Source organism: Agrilus planipennis, unplaced genomic scaffold, assembly GCF_000699045.2.
Source record: "Agrilus planipennis isolate EAB-ADULT unplaced genomic scaffold, Apla_2.0 scaffold33, whole genome shotgun sequence".
NCBI classification, from domain to species: domain Eukaryota; kingdom Metazoa; phylum Arthropoda; class Insecta; order Coleoptera; family Buprestidae; genus Agrilus; species Agrilus planipennis.
Genome location: NW_020438896.1, coordinates 266,665 through 291,351, shown reverse-complemented (window position 1 = coordinate 291,351; position 24,687 = coordinate 266,665). Strand labels below are relative to the sequence as shown.

At 34.6% G+C, this 24,687-nt stretch overlaps 2 protein-coding genes across 2 annotated transcripts in view; both read left to right on the top strand.

Moving 5' to 3' along the window:
• The window catches only part of LOC108744504 (homeobox protein abdominal-A homolog), a 125,494-nt gene extending 109,647 nt beyond the window's left edge, over positions 1 to 15,847 (top strand). The window contains exon 3 of the mRNA XM_025973159.1: positions 10,076 to 15,847. Coding sequence (XP_025828944.1) covers positions 10,076 to 10,503 — 428 coding nt within the window. The 3' untranslated portion in view covers positions 10,504 to 15,847. The remainder of the gene's footprint in view (positions 1 to 10,075) is intronic.
• A 2,033-nt stretch (positions 15,848 to 17,880) lies between these two features.
• Positions 17,881 to 24,669, top strand: LOC112904035 (homeobox protein abdominal-A homolog). Its single transcript, XM_025973143.1, has 2 exons — positions 17,881 to 17,890; positions 22,245 to 24,669. The coding sequence occupies exons 1-2, from the start codon at positions 17,881 to 17,883 to the stop codon at positions 22,715 to 22,717; spliced, it is 483 nt and encodes a 160-aa protein (XP_025828928.1). The 3' UTR covers positions 22,718 to 24,669.
• Positions 24,670 to 24,687: the final 18 nt, after the last annotated feature.

Here is a 24,687-nt window from a genome sequence, read left to right as displayed (position 1 = left end):
CATAGTGTACATCTATATACACAAATAGGTACCAATCGAGTCATTTCTGTTAAGCTTCAAGAAAAAATCTATTGCAACTGGTGCCGTAGTACGCATATTATGTATGCTCGTTCGGTTTAGTCATTCCTGATGCTGCCGATGTCCTCGTAGCTTTAATTACGGTTACCGCAGCCGTAGTATAGGTAATAAAGCCAGATGGTGCATTTGCGATTTTATGCAAATCGGAGTCATCAGTAGGGACGAAGTAATGCGGCACACGGATCCCGGAAAACGATTCGGGTTGCCGCCACCCAGTTAATAATGGCGACGGACACTTGCAGGGGGTAGTGGTTGTGTCGTGATGGTCGATCAGAAGATTGGACGTAATGGTAATGCAATGTAGATACCTGTTATGTGTCATCATCATCATCATCATAAGGTCGTCAGTCCTAAGACTGGTTGGACACGTAACTCCACTCTTTCCTATCCTGAGCTAAACTTCGCATTTCCTTAAAACTAGAACAGTCCACATCCTTAACTATTTGCGAACAGTAATCTAATCTAGGTATACCTCTACCCCTCCTAACTCCTGTTTCTGCCTTTAATATGTCTCTGACTAGCCCTTCCTGCCTAAGAAGGTGTCGTACCAACCTATCTCGCCTATTTTTTATTGACTTCCATAAAGTCCTCTGTTCTCCTATTCTTCCCAATACCTCTTCATTTCTAACCTTTTCTACCCACGTTATCTTCATCATCCGCCTATAACACCTCATTTCGAAAGCTTCTAACCTTATACATGTAGTGAAGATTTATTTTTAGGGTTCCATACCTCAAAAGGAACCCTTTTGGGATCGCATATCTGTTTGTCTATCTGTTCAGAAACGCGTAGAGGCATCAAGTTGAAATTAATACTATCAGATACTTGGATCCGCAATTCTTTGGAACCGTGACAAAATCCAAACTTTGAAGTCAGCTCGTAAGGGAATCAAAACCTATAGGGTACTTGACGTTGACCTAAAACTATGAAATTTGGGAAGAAGCAAAGCCTTCAGCACAAGTAAATAGCACATGAAAAAGGAAAACCCGTAAATTTGTACGTTACACCACAAAAAAATCATTTCATAATTGCTTATTGTAACTATACGTTTTGAAAACCGGTTTTTGGGTGAAACTTGAAACATACTCTGAAAAACAAGGAAAAATTTTCTAGACTCGATTCTCCTGTCGGATAACTATGTTATAGGTTAATTTGGAAACATCAGTACGCCACTCCAACTCTTGGTTTTTTTTTAAATGTCTTACATTATTATCATCATCATAAGGTCGTCAGTCCTAAGACTTCCACTCCCTCCTATCCTGCGCTAATCTTCGCATTTTCCTAAAACAAGAACAACGCACATCCTTAACTATTTGCGAACAGTAATCTAACTTCGGTCTATTTCTACTCTTCTTAACTCCTGTTTCTGCCTCTAATATGTCTCTGACTAGACTTTCATGCCTGAGAAGATGTCCTCCAACCTATCTCGCCTATTTCTTATTGACTTCCGTAGTCTTTTGTTCTCCTATTCTTTCTTCATTTCTAACCTTCTCAATCCACGGTATTCTCATCATTCGTCTGTAACACCACATTTCGAACTCTTTTCTTTTCCGCCGCGCCCACCGTCCCTGTTTCGCACCCGTACAGCTCCTCACTGCAAACATACACCTTTAACAATCTGTTTCGAATTTCTAAATTAATCGTTCTTGAACATAGAAGTGACTTCTTTTTATTGAAGGCGACTCGACCCTGCGCTATCCTCTGCTTTATATCCCTACTACTCCTTCCGTCCTGACTTATCTGACTTCCTACATACCTAAAATATCAGCCACTTCTTCAAATCTTTCGTCTCCTATTTTTACATACCAGGTACATTAATTAAAACAAAAATTCGCATTCTTCGAGAAGTAAAACATCCCAATCATCCATTTGCGAACAGTCTTCCTCTGCTTTTCTTTTTCCTTGTATCTTTATGTTTATTAATGGAGAAGCATGTCCAATAATTTATTAAAGTAGAAAAGAAACACAAAAACATCTACACAAGAACAAGTGATTACTAATTGGTACCTGTAGTCATTGCGACAATGTAGAAATATTTCTTAAAGGGCAATTATACATTTATACATTCTCCATTTTTATTTAATTTTTCTTTGTAATGACTCTCTTATTTTAAATCCAGACATAAGAAGCACACAGTAACGACCACACTCACTTCGTGCCCCTTTCTCCTCCTGAGGGTTTTGTGTGGTCAAATCCTTCCGTTTGTGAACATAAAACTATTTTGTACTATTTGATGCAAAATTTTTGTTGAAGTGATTTTTCATTTTTTTTTTTTTTTTTTATTAAAATAAATTCAAATATGGAATAAGATGCGTCACATGAATTATTCACTTTAGATAACCCTGTATTCATTCATAATTAAATGCGGGGTGCAAGTTTGTTCAGGAAAAATTTTAAATTTATTACAATTGTTTTGATACTTACTGTACAGAAATGATGTTGTGTGGCAATTCGTAGAAGAACTGATTAATTTATGCTGTTCTATTCTGAAGTTGATAGTTAAATATTAATGTTCCTTTTAACGAAATAAAGAATGATAAAGTAATTGCGAAGTGATAATTAGATAATTTCTAATGCATTTACAGTGCTCATTATAGCTAATTTAAAGTCATACACTATAATGAAATTGCTCCGTATAATCATAAGGATGCATTTATCTTCGTGGCAATTGTAATGCGGCTATGTACCTCTTTATGGAGACGTAAAAATTGAATATGTCTCGTTCATAAGTCACAACGAAAACATTGTCTTCGTTCGTCTGTCTCGTATTTGGTCAGCTCGCGTCGAATACAAATCGCAACCAAGCAAGCTCATTCATTGCATGCTTGTCTTGACCACTATTCCCATATCTGATAGAAGTTGTTTAAGGTACGGATGGAATTTTAAGTTTTGCCTTATGAGAAAATCAGAAATTTTCACAACAAGGTAAATACTGTATGTAGGATGTCGAAAAAAAGCAAAAGGAAATGATCGAAATTTAGTTTTTATTTTCGACTAGCGACCCGCCCCAGCTTCGCACGGGTGCAATGCTGATACTAAATATGTATATTTTTGTTTTGTTTAGATTATTATCGAGAAGGGGAAATCTNCCTCAAAAGGAACCCTTTTGGGATCGCATATCTGTTTGTCTATCTGTTCAGAAACGCGTAGAGGCATCAAGTTGAAATTAATACTATCAGATACTTGGATCCGCAATTCTTTGGAACCGTGACAAAATCCAAACTTTGAAGTCAGCTCGTAAGGGAATCAAAACCTATAGGGTACTTGACGTTGACCTAAAACTATGAAATTTGGGAAGAAGCAAAGCTTTCAGCACAAGTAAATAGCACATGAAAAAGGAAAACCCGTAAATTTGTACGTTACACCACAAAAAAATCATTTCATAATTGCTTATTGTAACTATACGTTTTGAAAACCGGTTTTTGGGTGAAACTTGAAACATACTCTGAAAAACAAGGAAAAATTTTCTAGACTCGATTCTCCTGTCGGATAACTATGTTATAGGTTAATTTGGAAACATCAGTACGCCACTCCAACTCTTGTTTTTTTTTTAAATGTCTTACATTATTATCATCATCATAAGGTCGTCAGTCCTAAGACTTCCACTCCCTCCTATCCTGCGCTAATCTTCGCATTTTCCTAAAACAAGAACAACGCACATCCTTAACTATTTGCGAACAGTAATCTAACTTCGGTCTATTTCTACTCTTCTTAACTCCTGTTTCTGCCTCTAATATGTCTCTGACTAGACTTTAATGCCTGAGAAGGTGTCCTACCAACCTATCTCGCCTATTTCTTATTGACTTCCGTAGTCTTTTGTTCTCCTATTCTTTCTTCATTTCTAACCTTCTCAATCCACGGTATCCTCATCATTCGTCTGTAATACCACATTTCGAACTCTTTTCTTTTCCGCCGCGCCCACCGTCCCTGTTTCGCACTCGTACAGCTCCTCACTCGAAACATACACCTTTAACAACCTTTTTCGAATTTCTAAATTAATCGTTCGTGAACATAGAAGTGACTTCTTTTTATTGAAGGCGACTCGACCCTGCGCTATCCTGTGCTTTATATCCCTACTACTCCTTCCGTCCTGACTTATCTGACTTCCTACATACCTAAAATATCAGCCACTTCTTCAAATCTTTCGTCTCCTATTTTTACATACCAGGTACATTAATTAAAACAAAAATTCGCATTCTTCGAGAAGTAAAACATCCCAATCATCCATTTGCGAACAGTCTTCCTCTGCTTTTCTTTTTCCTTGTATCTTTATGTTTATTAATGGAGAAGCATGTCCAATAATTTATTAAAGTAGAAAAGAAACACAAAAACATCTACACAAGAACAAGTGATTACTAATTGGTACCTGTAGTCATTGCGACAATGTAGAAATATTTCTTAAAGGGCAATTATACATTTATACATTCTCCATTTTTATTTAATTTTTCCAGACATAAGAAGCACACAGTAACGACCACACTCACTTCGTGCCCCTTTCTCCTCCTGAGGGTTTTGTGTGGTCAAATCCTTCCGTTTGTGAACCAAAAAAATAAAAATTAAAATATTATTTTTGATTGATTCATTTGGCTACGGGTTGGGTTTGGTTGTATTACTTCCTTTTTTTTCTTTATCAGCATCTGTCCAACACAATAAATTTCAACTAAGTCGCTGAGGTGAGCATACTAATGGAGATATTTATCAAAGATTCGCGTTCCTCGCCACCCTTCATCCGGTATAGTTTATACAATTTACATATTATGTATTGTCCATCACGTTTTCAAAATTTCATTATTTTACTTTTAATGGCTTCCCTTAGCGACTCGATCGGTACGTAAATTCATGGCACGTACTTAAAAACGTCGCGGGTGTGAGAGTTAAAATGGGAAGTGAAGGGAGAGTGTGTCATGGCATTTAATCGTGATCGAATATTTCAGGCACGGATGGGACTGATGGGTTGTCGGAGTTGTGTCGGAGAGGAGGCGTGTGCTGGCGGCAATGCCAGGGCTCTCCGGCTTGGCACCCTTTGCCGCATATTATACGAGGGGTTTGTCGACGGTCGTTTCGCGAAATTATGCGACATAACCGACGCGCTCTCTTAACTATGTCGCGTAATTAAAACGAGTAGACACTCGGGAGACTTCTAATGGGTTATATAGAACCGCTTAACTGCACCAAATGTTGCATATCCTTCCAGCCAGCTCTATATGTACGTTCCTATAGGTAGGAGCGCATTTTACAAAACAGGTTGTAATAAACATTTCAAATTAATACGAATAGTTTTTACGGAAATTGAAAACGAAAGTGTACAACTGCCCTTTTAAATTAATAGTTGCAATTGATACTTGGCTGCTTAACGTTTTAAAATGTTCAATAATAACTTCAGTGTTGTCAGTTTTCTAAAGTTTATGCTTTAAAATGATAAGCATTAATTGAAAATTTACCCTTGAAAATACACATATACATATTTTATTTTTTCTTAATTTGTAACTATATCAAATAAAATAATTCGAAGTGGTCTGTATTCTGTCGAAACTGCCAGACGCGGATCGCGATTTCGATCTTTTTGGATCTCATCAGCGCGTCGCACACAGCTCTGATAGAACACAGACCAACTCTTAACAGCGCGTTTTAGAAAATACCACAAATGGCGCCGTAAACGCCATCTGTAGTACGATGCTACATTTTAGGATTACGTATGCTTCAACAAGGTCCATTTAAATATATGGATATCTACTTGCTGAAACGAATCCCGGCGTAGCTCACCTCAACGTGATAGGCACGTTACCTTCTTGTAACTATATGTTGCAATTCAAACTTTTACCGAAGCAACGTTATAACCGCAATTGGTTACTTTCCTGATTACTACACTATATTGTACCTGTTTGGCGTATTTCATCATCGTCTTCAAATCGATGACTGATTGGTAACGTCACACACCCATCTCCACATATCCTGATTCAATATTTATATTTCTGTAATTATTTACGAACAGTAATAAATCTAATTTACTATATGTGCTAACTGGCCCTTAATGTCAGAAAGAAAGTGCTCTACTAGCCCATCTCTCCTATTTCATATTGATTTCTCCCCCCCCCCTCTGTTCTCATTCTGTTTTCGATACTCCTTATTTCTAAACTTTTATTTTTACTATATTTTTTAGCATACTCCTACATTACCACATTTCAAGCGTTTTTTTCGACAAAAATTGAATTTATTGTTTTAAAGCTTTACTTTTTAGGGTTCCGTGCCTTAAAAGAAAAAGGGGAACCCTTACAAGATTATTTCTTCCTTGTCGGTCTATCTGTCATGACCCTTTTTCTCAGGAACGCGTGGAGGTATCAAATTGAAATTAATATCAAATACTGAGGTCCACAATCTCTTTGAGTGAAAAAACGTGATGATTTAGGGTGTTGCTTTATTGTAGTAATTCCGTATGTTTTGTAAACATTACAATAGCAGTTAATTTGTAATGGTTTTGATTAAATCTATCGTTATTCTTTTCTTTCTCGCTTTTCTGTTGATAATTCTGTAGGGAGTAATTTAGAGTTTATCTGAAAGACAATTCAAAAAATTCATACTTTGTGAATTTCAAGAAATAGGTAATTTGTCAAAACGAAGTTAATAAGTATTTTCACTTTATGTGCTTATATGTATAATACATCTATTTGCATCATATTGACAATGGGCCATGTCTATTATCTTTTAAGTGAAAGTAGAAAAAGGAGAATGTGGTAAATAAGAATTACTTAAAAAAATAATAAGAAGACTCACCCTCTAATTACCACGAAAACTTTTTGAGCGGACACGTGTTTCACCCACTTCATACGTGGGCATTATCAACGCGAGACTTCGTTGTTAAAAACATTTTGTGGTAATTAGGGGTGTCTTCTTTTTAATTTTTTAATAATATCTTTTAAATGCTGTTAAGTAGTTTTGTGTAATTCATCGTCCGTATTCATACTAATATCAAATAATTAATTCTGCATAATAATTTTGTGTCGAATCTCTCGAAACAAGAATAGGTAATCGAGATCATTGTTATCATTTTGTTCTTCCCTTCCATTAATTTATATTAATCGATTCTTTCACATCTTTTTTTTTCGTTCTATATCACTTGGTGTCTAAAACAGGCAACCATTATCGTTTCACCTCCGACACTTTCATCGTCCTTTCTTTTTTCCTCGGAATTTTCGACACGTAAATCACTCGAGTACGATGTTCCAAGTCCGTGGCAGCAGTCGCCGCATTGCATCGGCACAGGCAGTCGCGACAGGTCTGGTGGTGATTTACAGCCCTGCGGCACGTCGGAGGGTGCAACCCCGTGATAAAGGGCCTGTTGTCATGGTTACTCAGGCCGTCGCCATTCTCTCCACTCCTCCCGTTGCCTGCTTGTCTTTCTGCTGTCTCCCGACGTCGCTGTTGAAGTTTTGATTTTCTTTAGGTAGAAAGTAGTAGCAATTTTTAAAAAAAAAGTCACTTCAACTTTTATTGTGACAAAAAAGGCTGAATTACTTAAAATCGCCAAATCTGTTTAATCCAATTTTGGACAAGAGTAATAAAATGTGATTATAATTCTCATACCGCCAGCTATCAAAATTGTAACAATAGGTAAACTTCGTTCACAAGGTTATGAGGGATTCAAAATTTAAATTGGTAATTTAAACTTCTTTTCTATTGCTTAATGGAAAAAAAAAAACGAAAAACGAATCGATTTCAAAATAATTTAATTTTATTTATTAACAAAAACTAAAAGTATATATGAGGATATTAGATATATAACATTAATATACCTACAATATTTCCATAAAAAGTTCTTCGAGTTGGTTTAATGTTTGACTTTATTAGATACGGATAAATGTTTCAATCAAACTGGTATACTTAAGTAGGTATTTTACGTGATGTTTTTCAACGTTTCAAGTTTTAGAGATGTTACCTCATTACAAATAAATCATCTGGTATGGTACCGTTTAGTAAATACCTTAATGGCTTAGACAAACGATTATTTTAAAATACCGTTCGACACGCAGGCCATTGTACGATAACATTAACCCGCGAGTATATTTTCGGGATCACTACACGACAACTCATAGACCAGCAGTTCCCAAAACGTATTCCGTGGAAGGGTGACAGAGGTTCCGAGAGATACTGCCTTTTTTGTTTGGTTTTACTTTAAGATACAATAAGGCTACTTTCATACTGTGCGATAACGACACGATTTACTGCAAAGTAAATGTATTTAAAGCGAACGCTTTTACACTGAGTAAAAAAATGTCGCAAATACAAATTGTGCTTGATGCGTATATTCAATGTAACCAAATGTTCGCTTTCACACATGTCTTGTGTAGCGCCAACTTACCGTTGTCCATGGTTGCCAATACTCATTTCCGTGTATGAACGTGTATGATCGTGTATGATACGCTAGTACTGCTAACCGCGACTTGCAGCTATTAATATATCTTCTTCAAAGAAAAATACATTCAATTACAAAATAGTCGATTTAATAGAATTACTGTTTTTCGCTCCATTAGATACATACAACTAAACCAGGCAACAGTGCGAAGATAGGTATGCTCGTATTTCAACTTGGAAACAAAATAGTCGCATAATGCGAAAGCGGCGTTCCGATACGATACGATAAATCGCGTGCAGTAAATCGTGTCGTTATCGCTTTGTGTGAAAGTGGCCTAACTGATTACAATTGTTCATTGGTTCATTCCTGTTTCTTTGATTATTTTGTTTGTTTATTTTATATTATCATTATTATATCCGTATGGACCTTGTCTACTCACAAAAACCAGTCTGATTCATTTATTATAATAATTTTCACATTTACCGCAATTTTTAAATGTAGCTATTGTTATCCGAGAATGTCATTACGTCATTAGTAAGGAATGTATTGCAGTCAAGGATTTTTAAAAAAGCATGTGAAGATATGAAAAGTCAGCTTTAATCACACCTTCTACACACGGAAGTGAGATGGCTTTCGGGAGAAGAAGTTAGACAACCAATTTTTACGTCTGTCAATCATATAGAACTTTTTCATGACAAGGAATGGAATTGACTTATGTGGTTGATATATTCGGTAAACTCAACGTCTTCTATATAAAATGTGTTGAACGAAAAAGTTACGAAGGTTTTCCTCTTCTAAATAGATTACTCGAAGAAATGAACATGTATTGAACCTAAAAAAAAATGCAACGTGTAATTATACAACACGCTACTGAAGTGAAACTTCTTTAAACACACAAACATACCGGGACAGGGGTTAAGGAATTGGTTTAATGGTATAATTTGTACACTATGCTTCGCACGGGTGCAATGCTGATAGTAAATATACTATAGAATGTCCTTGTATACAACAATCACAGCTTTTTTGTCATTAGACAATACAATCCGGCCGGTACCGCCTCAACCGCTATGTCCCTGCATTTTAAGTCTGTAATATCTTAGAAAATATTCATTTAAATTACATGCTGTAAAGGGCCAGATTGACCTATATTAAATGCACAATGTATTTAAAAGTACTTAATTGGATAAGGATTAATGCTGTATTCCTTAAAATCGCTTCGTAAATAAGCCATTATTTCTCATAAAAAGTAAAGGATTAAAAATGGTTATTGTGGGTTATCCCTAAGAGATAGACATACACCATCGCGGACTTTTTTGTAGGCCTTTTTAAGGTGTGCAATACTGTAGTATATTATTTTGACCTATCTCGTAGGGTTCAGCCAGCGTTTGCAATGTAAACGCAAAAAAATGTGTTTATTTACGACATCAAATTAGAAACCTCTAAAATTATCAGTGTTTCTCTACTATATTATGCATGTATTATACATATAAACCTTCCTCGTTTGGTGCACCTTTTGTGACANAAGTTAAAGGGTGTACATTTTCTAAAAAAGACTTCGTACCGGTTTTTATGTTCTCTGTTGTACAATTGTACTTCGTAAAAAGCTTTTATTCCCTTCGGGAATGACGGACGTTATTCTTTCGTTTCAGGTCCAAACGGATGTCCACGAAGACGAGGTCGACAAACATACACCCGTTTCCAAACGTTGGAACTGGAAAAGGAATTCCATTTCAACCATTATCTGACCAGGCGGCGTCGCATAGAAATAGCCCACGCCCTCTGTCTCACAGAGAGACAGATCAAAATATGGTTCCAAAATCGACGGATGAAATTGAAAAAAGAACTGCGGGCCGTAAAAGAGATCAATGAACAGGCACGACGGGAGCGCGAAGAACAGGACCGGCTTAAGCAGCAGCAGCAAGAGAAACAACAGCAAAAAATGGAACAGCAGCAGCAACAGCAGCACCACTCCGCGTCACAACATCCGCAACATCATCACGACAATATGAAGATGGGTATCGAAAAGAGTGCATCTAGTAACGATCTCTTGAAAGCCGTGTCAAAAATACCCGCATAAAGAATTTTAATAAATAATTAGATCAGGTAGTAGATAAACTACCTAACGAAATGTCCAAAATACGTACTAGTTTTTAAAGAAGGCGGCAGGATAGCGACGTCAGCTATTAGAATAGTAGCGGACCGGCGTTGGATCCTTGCGGCTCGCCGTTCGAATATTGAACATGTACCTACTACTACGGCTCTTTTTGTGTTGCCTGTTGTACTTCTCTATACGTTGTAAATATTATTACTGATGTGTTCATATATTTAATTATACAATCGCTGCTGATGGTTCTGCTGTTGCGGTCGTTGAACGAAGATGAACAAGGAACATGGAGAAGGCCAGTGATGGATTCTTGGACACACCCTCCGTTTTGCACGGTGACTGTGTTTTTTGTTTATCTCGTAATCGGTTCCGTTTTGTGATTTTCAGTTGGACCATTTCGAAACTTTGTTGTTAGTTCGAACGCGCTAAATAGTGATGGATGACGATGATATAAAAGTGTCTCCTCGGCCGTCAACGCAGAAAGCATCAATTGAACGATTTTTATTACTCTTGTTTCATTTCGTTTAGTTTTTGTTTTTCGATCGAACTGTTATCGAGACGTGCTCTCTCTTCCCTTTTCGTTACTGCGGTTATTTTTTTATTTTTACTTAAAGTAACTACTCGCGACTGTGTCCGGTGGAGTAGTTGCCTTTTCCTCATGCAACTACGCCGTATTAACATATACGTAACTTGGTGTCAGGGTAGATTTTAAAGTAACCCGATCCGATTTAAAGTAAAAAGGGGCGTTCTACTGAGTGATTGCGACCTAGTCGATTCCATGAAAGAAAATTTTGTGAATTCATTTTCGTTGCCATTTTTCGACAAAGTTTAGAGAATCGTAATTTAAAATTTATAAGGGTGATCAAAGCATAAATAAGAATGAGAACTTACTTTCATGGAATTTTTGTCTAATAGGCAGTTCCTAACTCCAGGCTTCCAGGCAAAGCAATGTCAGCCCCCATCGCCATGGATGGCGGGGGTTGTAATTTATAATTTAATGTGTTCTTCAATTTTTTTTTTTAATTTCAGTTGAAGTTGCTTTGTCGATACAATGGCACTGAAATTAATTTATTTTAGGTACTTATTTATCATCTTCCTTATACAAGATCCCGCATTAATAACACCTGGAGTGTTTTAGATGTTCTTATGATTCAGTAATAACTATAACGAATCGTGTTGTCAATATTTTGCAGAATATTGACAACTACATCAGTGAATCACAAATTATGCTAACATTTCAAGTGTTATTCTAGTAAATGGGAGATTTTATATCAATGAGTGTAAACAAGCAAATGCCAATTTTTCACATCAACGTATAATTTAATAATTTACAATTTGTTTTTAGTTTGATTGTCAAGCAAACTACCGTCCTCGTCATTATCATCAGTTGTCTGTTTTCGATTTCCTTATTTGTAACTTTTAATCTACTAATGTGCTTGGTTGATGTGAAAATGGTAATGTCTCTTCCATTTTATTATTAGACAAAAAGTATACAGTTATTACGCCCGCGTTTAGTGAGAAAATCATGGTTTCATTTTATGAAAGTAAAAATAAATTAATTTATTCGATTACTTTCGATTAGTGATAGCTGAAGTTATTACTGCAGTACGCCTATCAATTACTATATACGTAAAATGGTACAATATTTTCTATGTAACCTTACATCCAGGTCGCCACTATTAATTATAGCAACAAATAATAAAAAAAAGATACCTAGTTTTATCGGTGTAAAAAGAGTTATACCTACCCAGATGCATATATACATAGTACATTCGTGAATATTATTATTAAATAGTAGGCGAAGAAATATTAAGTTAAAGAAGGAAGGCCTAGGATCGATAAGATTATGAATGTGACCCCCATATGTTCGACTTTAATAAGCTTTCTAAAAAATTTTATTGCTGTTTTGAGTGTTAACAGTAGGTATTTTTTGAGGATCACAATTACTTTGTCAGGAAGACGTGAACATTTATGACATTTTTATCATATCGACATATTTCATATTAGCCAGTGGAGGCAACAGTTATTTTCTTTTAGTCCCTGATACTAATGAAGAACATATTTTAGGATCTGAGTAGTACCTTCACTCCCCGACTGGAAATTAGTTCAGTGTAGGGTCCAATCCGGATTAGAATTGCCTGAAGACTGTTCAGGGATAAATCAGACTTCCTGATCCGGATATGCTTAAAAATCATCAGACCATATATGATCCGTTTAAAAGATTCATGCCGGATCCGTTTCAAAGACCTATGCTGGATTCATTTCAAAGATCCATGCCCGATCCGGCCAAATGATCAGAATTAACTTGTTTTTACATATTAGTTTGACATTAAATAATTAAATAATAATTATTTACTCACAATATTAATAATGAATTTATTGTTTGGTAAGCAATATTACCTACCATAATCAGATAAAAAAACTGAATTCTGTATTATGATCCAGTTCAGGACATCGGATACAGTCTTGCTTTAAACAACGTACCGAAACCATAAGACAATTCGCAATTTTAGATGATTAATCATATAACTGGATCAAGGGATAGGTTACTGTACTTTGGTCAGAATTTGATCGAGGGATATTATACTTTGACGAATTCCTGATCAGATCATTGGACCAACGGATATAGTACTCTACTTTGAACAGATTTTGATCAGATAGACCGATAAAGGGAAATGATACTGTACGCTGATCAGTTCCTAATCAGGTAACCAGATCATGGGATGGAGTGCTGTACTCTGATCAGGAAGGGATCAGATGACTGTATTATGGAAAATCTGATCTGGATTTGATCATAATCCGGCTTCTCTGAACTTATTTCCAGTCGCTTTTAGTAATGGAGAAATACAAACAAATTGGAACAAAATGCTAAAGATAGCCAAGTTTGATCACCAAAATAATTGTGTTCGAATGACCCTAAATGATATGAATTATAAAAATGAGTTTAAGAAACAATAAAAAAATATGAAAAAAGCTTTTTTAGAAGACTTATTAAATTCCCTGTTATGTGGGCTATTTTGGTACTGTTACCGATTCTGGCTCTTTTATTGCAAGAAGAAAAAATGTTTCGCAATGTCTCTATTTATGTTGAATTTACCGTACTGACCATTGATAACGATGTGTGATTTTTGTATTCGTAAGATTTACTTACTTGGTAAACATCATGACTAACGTCGTGAGTTTCCGTATTTTTGTTATTATTCCTGTTTAAATTTGAAGGCTGTCTGCGCGAATTTCATTCTTTATTTTGTTGCTCGATTTAAGAAAAATTTAATTCATTTCCAAATACTTTATAACTGTTAGTTGTACCTTTATAGTGGTGAATGATTGATAATTCCTTTGAAAAAGGGCCTTAAAAGTTTACCCCATATTTTACCATTAGAATTAAAAGAACAAAATTGTTTAATTGAAGGAAACTATTATATGTTTGCTTGTTGTTTTTTTAACGTAAATAAAAATGTATAAATTTGCAGATTTTGGTGAGGTTTTATTATTCTAGAAACGTTTCTTTTTTATTCAAAAAAAGTGATAATTAAATTGGTTTGTTATTAGATTTATTGTTGGTATTTAATCTTTTAAGGTCCATTTTAGAAACAACCTGCATTTCATTAATTTGTCGATTTTGCTTTTACTTAAACCGAATCGTTTAATTGGATACAGTATTTTTAGAATCTAATGTTTGCATCCTGTAGAAATATCGTGCACATTCGAATATGTAAATACTTATTGATTAACTAATGGATTGTCTGTGACAACTACACTGTAACAATTTATAAATTTAAATGAATAATAATAATAATAATTTAATAGATACGCATAGTGGAAGCCATTTCCCGTGTAGGTTTAAACTAATAGCGAGTTAAAAAATGCAGTTATTTATGTATGTAATTTGATGTAGTCTCGATACCTGTGAACTTGCCGTAAAAATAGAATAAGTTTAGATGACACTGTTACATACATACTCAAAGGGTTCCGTGTGATAGAGGTGACTGTGAATGTCATGGTTTTCCCTATTCCTTCATTCGAGTGCGCTGCCAAGAAAAAGTCAAAATTTAGTAAATTAAAATGCGAGAATTTAATTTAATAATTTATATATATCTAGGAAGAAAGAAGCTCTTTTTGTTTCGTAACATACATGCATAGTGTTTCAGTTTTTGTACTTTACTTATAAAAAATATGAATCGAAATAAAATTTGAGTTTCTTAAGGCGGTACGTAAGCTTGTAGTGGGAGTAAAAAGTGACAGTAAAATGAATCTTGTACGCCTGCGCTGTGACTCTTAGTTGTGTGCGCTTGCTCTTTCTACTTCGCGCATGTTCATTTCTCAGTAATCAGTTGTGCGCAGGTATTTTTGTCGCAGAAATGTGACATTGGTAAAATGCGCATGTGCGAATCTACCGACTGTTTTCATTAGGTATTAAAGCAAAGAAACACGACTAAACTAACATCCAAAATGCATCTGACATTTGTCCTTATCTCTGACGCGTCAGTATCTGCTCGTAATATTTTGTCTCACTCCCACTTAATTTTCTTTTTTTTGCTACCTTTAGCGTTTCACTTTGATTTATGTCACATAATGTCCTTGTGAAGGATTCGCCTCGGCCAGTAACAAATAGGTACCACATATAAGGAAAGAAATAATAATAAAAACTGAAATACTATGTCAACTAGCACATAAAATTGTTGAAAAAATATTTATAGATTACAGTCAGGTACCTATCAAAGTCCGTCCATTTTTATTTAAGATGCATACTCAATAATTATTTTTTTTTGATATTGGAAAGAAGATGCTGATATAATTTAGGATTAACCGAGTATAAGAACGAGTCTTAAATTTTGACTTTTTAATGTAAATGCTTCGCAAAAAAAAGTATGACAAAAGGTGAAATGTATGCGAAATATTAAGTGCGACTGACTGGCTTGCATGAGTGCGACTTTTAAAAAAAATTACTCGCTTTTAATGGCCCTTGAGTTATACTAAAAATAAAAATGCTTAAATACTCATTATTTTCCGTAAAAAGTAACTTCTTGTGTAACTCGTTATTTATTTCGTTAACTATATTCATAAATAGGTATGTGCTTGATTTATATTCACTAATTTTAGTTTTAGCGTTAAATTAATGCCTATTTTCTTAATCGTGCAATACTGTTGTTAGGTGGTTGATTTTTGGGGTGTTCATAGTTTTGTTGATATTAATATGATATTGTTAAATTACTAAGTCTTTGGAATATTTATAGTTTGGCTGGAGAAAAGTGCAATGATCTGTCCCTTCTTTAACGAAAGGCAGCAGAGCTAAAGAAGAGTACAAGTAAAAAGAAAATTTNAATTATTTACTCACAATATTAATAATGAATTTATTGTTTGGTAAGCAATATTACCTACCATAATCAGATAAAAAAACTGAATTCTGTATTATGATCCAGTTCAGGACATCGGATACAGTCTTGCTTTAAACAACGTACCGAAACCATAAGACAATTCGCAGTTTTAGATGATTGATCGTATAACTGGATCAAGGGATAGGCTACTGTACTTTGGTCAGAATTTGATCGAGGGATATTATACTTTGACGAATTCCTGATCAAATCATTGGACCAACGGATAGAGTACTCTACTTTGAACAGATTTTGATCAAATAGACCAATCAAGGGAAATGATACTGTATGCTGATCAGTTCCTAATCAGGTAACCAGATCATGGGATGGAGTACTGTAGTCTGATCAGGAACGGATCAGGTGACTGTGTTATGGAAAATCTGATCTGGATCTGATCATAATCCGCTTCTCTGAACTTATTTCCAGTCGCTTTTAGTAATGGAGAAATACAAACAAATTGACAAAAAATGCTAAAGATAGCCAAGTTTGATCACCAAAATAATTGTGTTCGAATGACCCTAAACGATATGAATTATAAAAATGAGTTTAAGAAACAATAAAAAAATATGAAAAAAGCTTTTTTAGAAGACTTATTAAATTCCCTGTTATGTGGGCTATTTTGGTACTGTTACCGATTCTGGCTCTTTTATTGCAAGAAGAAAAAATGTTTCGCAATGTCTCTATTTATGTTGAATTTACCGTACTGACCATTGATAACGATGTGTGATTTTTGTATTCGTAAGATTTACTTACTTGGTAAACATCATGACTAACGTCGTGAGTTTCCGTATTTTTGTTATTATTCCTGTTTAAATTTGAAGGCTGTCTGCGCGAATTTCATTCTTTATTTTGTTGCTCGATTTAAGAAAAATTTAATTCATTTCCAAATACTTTATAACTGTTAGTTGTACCTTTATAGTGGTGAATGATTGATAATTCCTTTGAAAAAGGGCCTTAAAAGTTTACCCCATATTTTACCATTAGAATTAAAAGAACAAAATTGTTTAATTGAAGGAAACTATTATATGTTTGCTTGTTGTTTTTTTAACGTAAATAAAAATGTATAAATTTGCAGATTTTGGTGAGGTTTTATTATTCTAGAAACGTTTCTTTTTTATTCAAAAAAAGTGATAATTAACTTGGTTTGTTATTAGATTTATTGTTGGTATTTNCAATGTAAGCGCCAAAAAATGTGTTTATTTACGACATCAAATTAGAAACCTCTAAAATTATCAGTGTTTCTCTACTATATTATGCATGTATTATACATATAAACCTTCCTCCTGAATTACTCTATCTATTAAAAAAACCGCATTAAAATCCGTTGCGTAGTTTTAAAGATCGAAGCATACATAGGGACAGACAGCGAGGGAAAGCATAGCAACTCGCATGAAACGAACTTACCCTACCGTGCGTAAAGAAGTTTCACTTCAAAAATCTTTAAACTTCCCAGAGGTGGGAGTTCTGCTGGTCAAAAAGAGTTCCACAAAAAACAGATTGAGAACCGCTGGTTTAGACGCATTACATCTAGAACGTCTTAGGACCTGGCTGTAATGTAGCTTTTTATTAAGCTGTGACTGTACCAGAAGAATATTTTTACGGTCTATGTTCATGACGCGTCCTCAATCAGGTTGGCAATTAGAGCCTGTAGACGCACTTAAACAAATTTGTCCGTTGACATGTAGAATGGCCGAAAATTGAAAGATTTGTTACTCGCCTTCTCTGCCACGTTTATTCTGAAAGTACAGTCAACGAGCTGTTAAGTAACATGGGATCTTCGGTTGCTTGCATACAGGTAAGGGAAATGTTCACTGAATTTCTTTGTGGGCATTTTTTTTTTTTTTCGCACGGGCGAAACTGCATAAAAGTGGACGTGTCAAATATATTTTTTTAACTACGTCTATCTGAAAATATCGCCTGAAACCCGGCGAAATCACTGTCCGATGCATCTCTAATTATCAATTTGTATGAAAAGATGACTGAAGGTATTGCTTGTATACCGCGTTGACTACAAGTCCAAACCTGGACCGGTAGTGGGAAACCATACATCGTGTTGTCAATATTAGGCTATTATAATGTTCGGCCAATTTTTACGTTCCAAGGTTTGGTAAACTAATGTTTCGCCAAGCTGTGTCCTTACTGACCAACAATGTTTTAGTCAATTAATGCTGTACCGAACTTGAGTCAACTTTTAAATAGCGAGATTTTACAGATACTTATATAATATGTATATTATAAAATTCATCAATAGATGTTGGTGCAATAAAAATCAATTATTTTGCAAAAAGGTAGCAACGCAGAATGTTATGACAAACCAGACATTTGCTATAATTGGAACAATATCGGAAAATCTTGGATAATATTGGCCAACTTGGTACGGTCGTTACTTCCTACAAGTAATATTTAAAGATATTGCCGAAAATGTGCGTAAAATGCATTTACCTATTGCTTCTTCATTCCTGTGACTACTCAAACTAAAATAGGAATTAATGAAGATTTTCTTAAACTTCGCCTGTTGTAGATTTTAAGGAGTTTCGTAATCTCTTAGGCTTCTTGTATCTTGTATTTATATATTAAATTTTGCGTAATATCTTGGTGACTTAATTCATTTATTGAAATTAAGCATTTCAACGCACAGGAATGTCAGATTTTTAATGAAAATCAATATAATTTACATTATCCTATCAGGAATTTAATGAAAACAATGCACTATGTTAAATTGAATTTATTTGCGACGTTTCGTCATTAATTGTGGTATATTAAGCACTAACAATGTTCATCTTCAATTTAAACTAATAACACGAAAAAATAATCATCAATCATCGCCCATAAAGTAAATTTTACAACTGGTGCATTATTTATTCAAGTTCCTGTAATTCCCATATCCGTTGTTAAGATTGTTGCATTAAGTACAATACCTAATATAATCCAACAGAAATAAATGAATGCAGACAGTGATAAAATAAGAATCGAGAAAAGGAAATTTGTTTGCAAATACAGACTACTATCAGAATGTATTGAATATTATTCGAGAGGTTATCGTATGTCAGCTTATTAAGCCAATTAAGAAATAATTTTGCTTCTCAATTCCACGAAATTTCTGGCCTGTTTAGCACTTAATTAAATTATAGTTATCATAAAATAAAATGCCTCGGCAAAGGCCGTCGTTATTGCAGATTAATAAAACGTATATTTGATGAATTTATGTGTTTTATTATCCATAACAACAACGTTGATTCAGCATTCAATTAAGCGAAATTGTTATTGGAAATGTTTGCTTCAAAGTATTACAGTAACATTGCAATAGTATGAACTACGTATAAAGAAAACCCCTCTAATGTGACAGGCATATTATGTTAAACCCTCGAATACCTTGAGCATGCTAATTTCCGCCCCCCATTGACTTTAAAAACTTATATTTCATCGTTGCTGTCGTTTGTATATTTTGGTACTTTTCAAAAGTTGTTTTCTGCGTTCTAATTTTTGCTGAGCTTGAACTGTAGAATATGCTAGAAATGTACCGGGTATTGATTTTGCCCAGTACCAGATAACCGGTCGCGAACAATGTCCCAAACCATAGTAAGTCTCTTTCAATAAGTCGCTTAAATACCAAATCAACGAAATTTTAATTCTTGGTTAGCGGATTTTCAACGAGATGATTGAGTTGAAATCGTTGAAGCGAGCCCATAATGATTCATCATCATAAGGTCGTTAGTCCTAGGACTGGTTGGACACTCACTTCCACTCTTTCCCATTCTGAGCTAATCATTGCATTTCCTTAAAACTAGAACATCGGCATTCTTAACTATTTGCGAACAGTAATCTAATCTAGGTCTACCTCGTTTACTCTTAACTCCTGTTTCTGCCTCTAATATGTCTTTAACTAGACCTTCATGCCTGAGAAGGTGTCCTACTAACCTATCTCCCCTATTGCTGATTGACTTCCATAGAGCCCCTCTGTTCTCCTATATTCTTTCTAATACCACTTTATTTCTAACCTCCATCCACGGTATCCTCACTTCTTTTTATTGAAGGCAACTCGACCCTGTGCTATCCTTTATATCCCTATTACTCTTTCCGACATAACTTATCTGACTTCGTAATGGTTGTGGACATTAAAAATGTCTGAAAGATGACAAAATGATATTAATAAGTTATCGTTAATCAAACAAAAATTTCTTATTTCTTTAAACAACAGTGATATTTCATTAATAGTAGGTATGTATATTTGTACCTCTTCTAATGAGAATGTATTAGTTTGTAATGTTTCATATTTTCATAGAAATATGTAACTTTCCTAATTATAGAAGTTTATAACATATTAAATAGGTAAGACAATTTTTATTTATGTCGCGCAAAAATGCATAATTTGGGTAAGGTGTGGTAAATGTTCTTTTAACCATGCACGTCTATCTGAATATATCACCTGCCACTTTAAAAATTGTCCTAAACCAACCGAATTCTCAAAATCTTTTGAGAAAAGCGTAGGTAACCTCTCAAAAGTTATGAATTTTAAATTATTTTATGATTTATATGAAAAGGCGGTTTTTGATGATGGTTGCATATTGTAATAGAATATCTATGTTCGGTTGTCAACTTCCCACTTGAAAAATAAATCGATAATGTGAACAGTTTTGTTGATTTTCTCAGTTAACACTATGACGTTTCTGTTGTATTAATCGGTGTTAGTTGAACTAGTCGGACCTTCTAAACTTTCTTGTGGCTTTTGCTTATTACTCCTGTAATTTTCATTTATATATTGAATTTTCAAATTAAATTAACTAAAGTAGGGATCTCACCTAATCATCATTTACTAATATAACAGATATTTTAAATAAAAACACTAGAAGAATTTTGACACTAATAGGAATGAACTAGTTACACCATAGGTAGAGATGTATTCGGTCATGTTTTTTTCCGTAATTTATAAACAGTAATTGTAAGGGAGAATAAGAAAATATTTAAATTGCGCGCCCTTAATCACCAATCGATTGATATAACTAGACCACCAGTGACACTATAACAATATGATAGACCGATTGGTTTATACATCTATTGTCAATTTAACATTTTTCCAGTAAAGAATGAACATTATCTAAAATAAATAGTGGCTTCTATTATCCAGGGTAATGAGAATCATTTAACATATGCATTTATTTGTTTGATTGCGAATTTGATCTAGTTTAATTTTATTAGAAAAATAACATTTAATAACTTATTAAAACTTTAAAATAGCTATAGACCTTCTACATATTCACATTCGTAGAAGAAATTGAGAGGATTTTACTACAAGTTTCTGTTTTACTTTACTGATATTATATTTGAATTACAATTGCAAGGATATTATTATTCCCAGTGCAAATTCAAAGTACATTTGGGCAGAATTTGCCTTAATATTTTGTTGTTTATGCATATTTAAGATCTAAAAGTTAAGAGAGATCCCAAAATTTGCAATCCAAACAACTACGTAAAAGTAAGTATTTCATTGACGAATTGATGTTTGGTTCATTTATCCAATATTGATTATTTACGGAGATATGTGTGTATGAGCTCTTTAATTTCGTTCAATTTTCGTTGCATTCTTGCTGCTGAGTTTACTCTTTCTTTTTTTTTACCTGAAATGATTATTTATTGCCTTTCTACTCTCATTCGACCGGACAATTCAAGAGAAAGCGGTCCGATATGAATGGGTAACAAATGGATCAGCACGAAGTGACGATCTTTGTTTTCAAAAGGGTTTCAAGCGGCTATAAAAAAGAAAGTTGTGCCTTTTTTACGACTTTAAAAGGGCAAATAGCTTTCTAACACAAAACGACCATAAATTACGAACTCCTTTTACAAAATTTAGTAAAAAACGCCAGAAATGTTTTCGTCTAAATTAGAACTGCAAAAACTCGAATGTTTATGGTATTTATTAGAGTCGATGCTTCTAAATTGTGGACAATTCTTGAAACTTTTGTAAATGAATTTGTATCACCGCACCGATAGGGTTTTCTCATTTAATTGAAAGAATATGAAATATTTCCAGTTATTCCAAAGTGCATGGCACTTATCCACATTTACTTTTAGTATGGTAAACTATATCTACTAATTGTAGAAACCATTTATTGTTGTGACTGCTGCTTTATAGACGCGTATAAACAAGTTAATTGAAACGTTACAGTTATCCTATTTCATTAGACTTGTGCTAAAACTAGAACTAGTTTAGAAAGTTGCTCGCAGCTGTTGTTATTTATTACAAGAGTGACTATTTTAGTAAGTTAAAGGGTGTACATTTTCTAAAAAAGACTTCGTACCGGTTTTTATGTTCTCTGTTGTACAATTGTACTTCGTAAAAAGCTTTTATTCCCTTCGGGAATGACGGACGTTATTCTTTCGTTTCAGGTCCAAACGGATGTCCACGAAGACGAGGTCGACAAACATACACCCGTTTCCAAACGTTGGAACTGGAAAAGGAATTCCATTTCAACCATTATCTGACCAGGCGGCGTCGCATAGAAATAGCCCACGCCCTCTGTCTCACAGAGAGACAGATCAAAATATGGTTCCAAAATCGACGGATGAAATTGAAAAAAGAACTGCGGGCCGTAAAAGAGATCAATGAACAGGCACGACGGGAGCGCGAAGAACAGGACCGGCTTAAGCAGCAGCAGCAAGAGAAACAACAGCAAAAAATGGAACAGCAGCAGCAACAGCAGCACCACTCCGCGTCACAACATCCGCAACATCATCACGACAATATGAAGATGGGTATCGAAAAGAGTGCATCTAGTAACGATCTCTTGAAAGCCGTGTCAAAAATACCCGCATAAAGAATTTTAATAAATAATTAGATCAGGTAGTAGATAAACTACCTAACGAAATGTCCAAAATACGTACTAGTTTTTAAAGAAGGCGGCAGGATAGCGACGTCAGCTATTAGAATAGTAGCGGACCGGCGTTGGATCCTTGCGGCTCGCCGTTCGAATATTGAACATGTACCTACTACTACGGCTCTTTTTGTGTTGCCTGTTGTACTTCTCTATACGTTGTAAATATTATTACTGATGTGTTCATATATTTAATTATACAATCGCTGCTGATGGTTCTGCTGTTGCGGTCGTTGAACGAAGATGAACAAGGAACATGGAGAAGGCCAGTGATGGATTCTTGGACACACCCTCCGTTTTGCACGGTGACTGTGTTTTTTGTTTATCTCGTAATCGGTTCCGTTTTGTGATTTTCAGTTGGACCATTTCGAAACTTTGTTGTTAGTTCGAACGCGCTAAATAGTGATGGATGACGATGATATAAAAGTGTCTCCTCGGCCGTCAACGCAGAAAGCATCAATTGAACGATTTTTATTACTCTTGTTTCATTTCGTTTAGTTTTTGTTTTTCGATCGAACTGTTATCGAGACGTGCTCTCTCTTCCCTTTTCGTTACTGCGGTTATTTTTTTATTTTTACTTAAAGTAACTACTCGCGACTGTGTCCGGTGGAGTAGTTGCCTTTTCCTCATGCAACTACGCCGTATTAACATATACGTAACTTGGTGTCAGGGTAGATTTTAAAGTAACCCGATCCGATTTAAAGTAAAAAGGGGCGTTCTACTGAGTGATTGCGACCTAGTCGATTCCATGAAAGAAAATTTTGTGAATTCATTTTCGTTGCCATTTTTCGACAAAGTTTAGAGAATCGTAATTTAAAATTTATAAGGGTGATCAAAGCATAAATAAGAATGAGAACTTACTTTCATGGAATTTTTGTCTAATAGGCAGTTCCTAACTCCAGGCTTCCAGGCAAAGCAATGTCAGCCCCCATCGCCATGGATGGCGGGGGTTGTAATTTATAATTTAATGTGTTCTTCAATTTTTTTTTTTAATTTCAGTTGAAGTTGCTTTGTCGATACAATGGCACTGAAATTAATTTATTTTAGGTACTTATTTATCATCTTCCTTATACAAGATCCCGCATTAATAACACCTGGAGTGTTTTAGATGTTCTTATGATTCAGTAATAACTATAACGAATCGTGTTGTCAATATTTTGCAGAATATTGACAACTACATCAGTGAATCACAAATTATGCTAACATTTCAAGTGTTATTCTAGTAAATGGGAGATTTTATATCAATGAGTGTAAACAAGCAAATGCCAATTTTTCACATCAACGTATAATTTAATAATTTACAATTTGTTTTTAGTTTGATTGTCAAGCAAACTACCGTCCTCGTCATTATCATCAGTTGTCTGTTTTCGATTTCCTTATTTGTAACTTTTAATCTACTAATGTGCTTGGTTGATGTGAAAATGGTAATGTCTCTTCCATTTTATTATTAGACAAAAAGTATACAGTTATTACGCCCGCGTTTAGTGAGAAAATCATGGTTTCATTTTATGAAAGTAAAAATAAATTAATTTATTCGATTACTTTCGATTAGTAATAGCTGAAGTTATTACTGCAGTACGCCTATCAATTACTATATACGTAAAATGGTACAATATTTTCTATGTAACCTTACATCCAGGTCGCCACTATTAATTATAGCAACAAATAATAAAAAAAAGATACCTAGTTTTATCGGTGTAAAAAGAGTTATACCTACCCAGATACATATATACATAGTACATTCGTGAATATTATTATTAAATAGTAGGCGAAGAAATATTAAGTTAAAGAAGGAAGGCCTAGGATCGATAAGATTATGAATGTGACCCCCATATGTTCGACTTTAATAAGCTTTCTAAAAAATTTTATTGCTGTTTTGAGTGTTAACAGTAGGTATTTTTATTTATTAACAA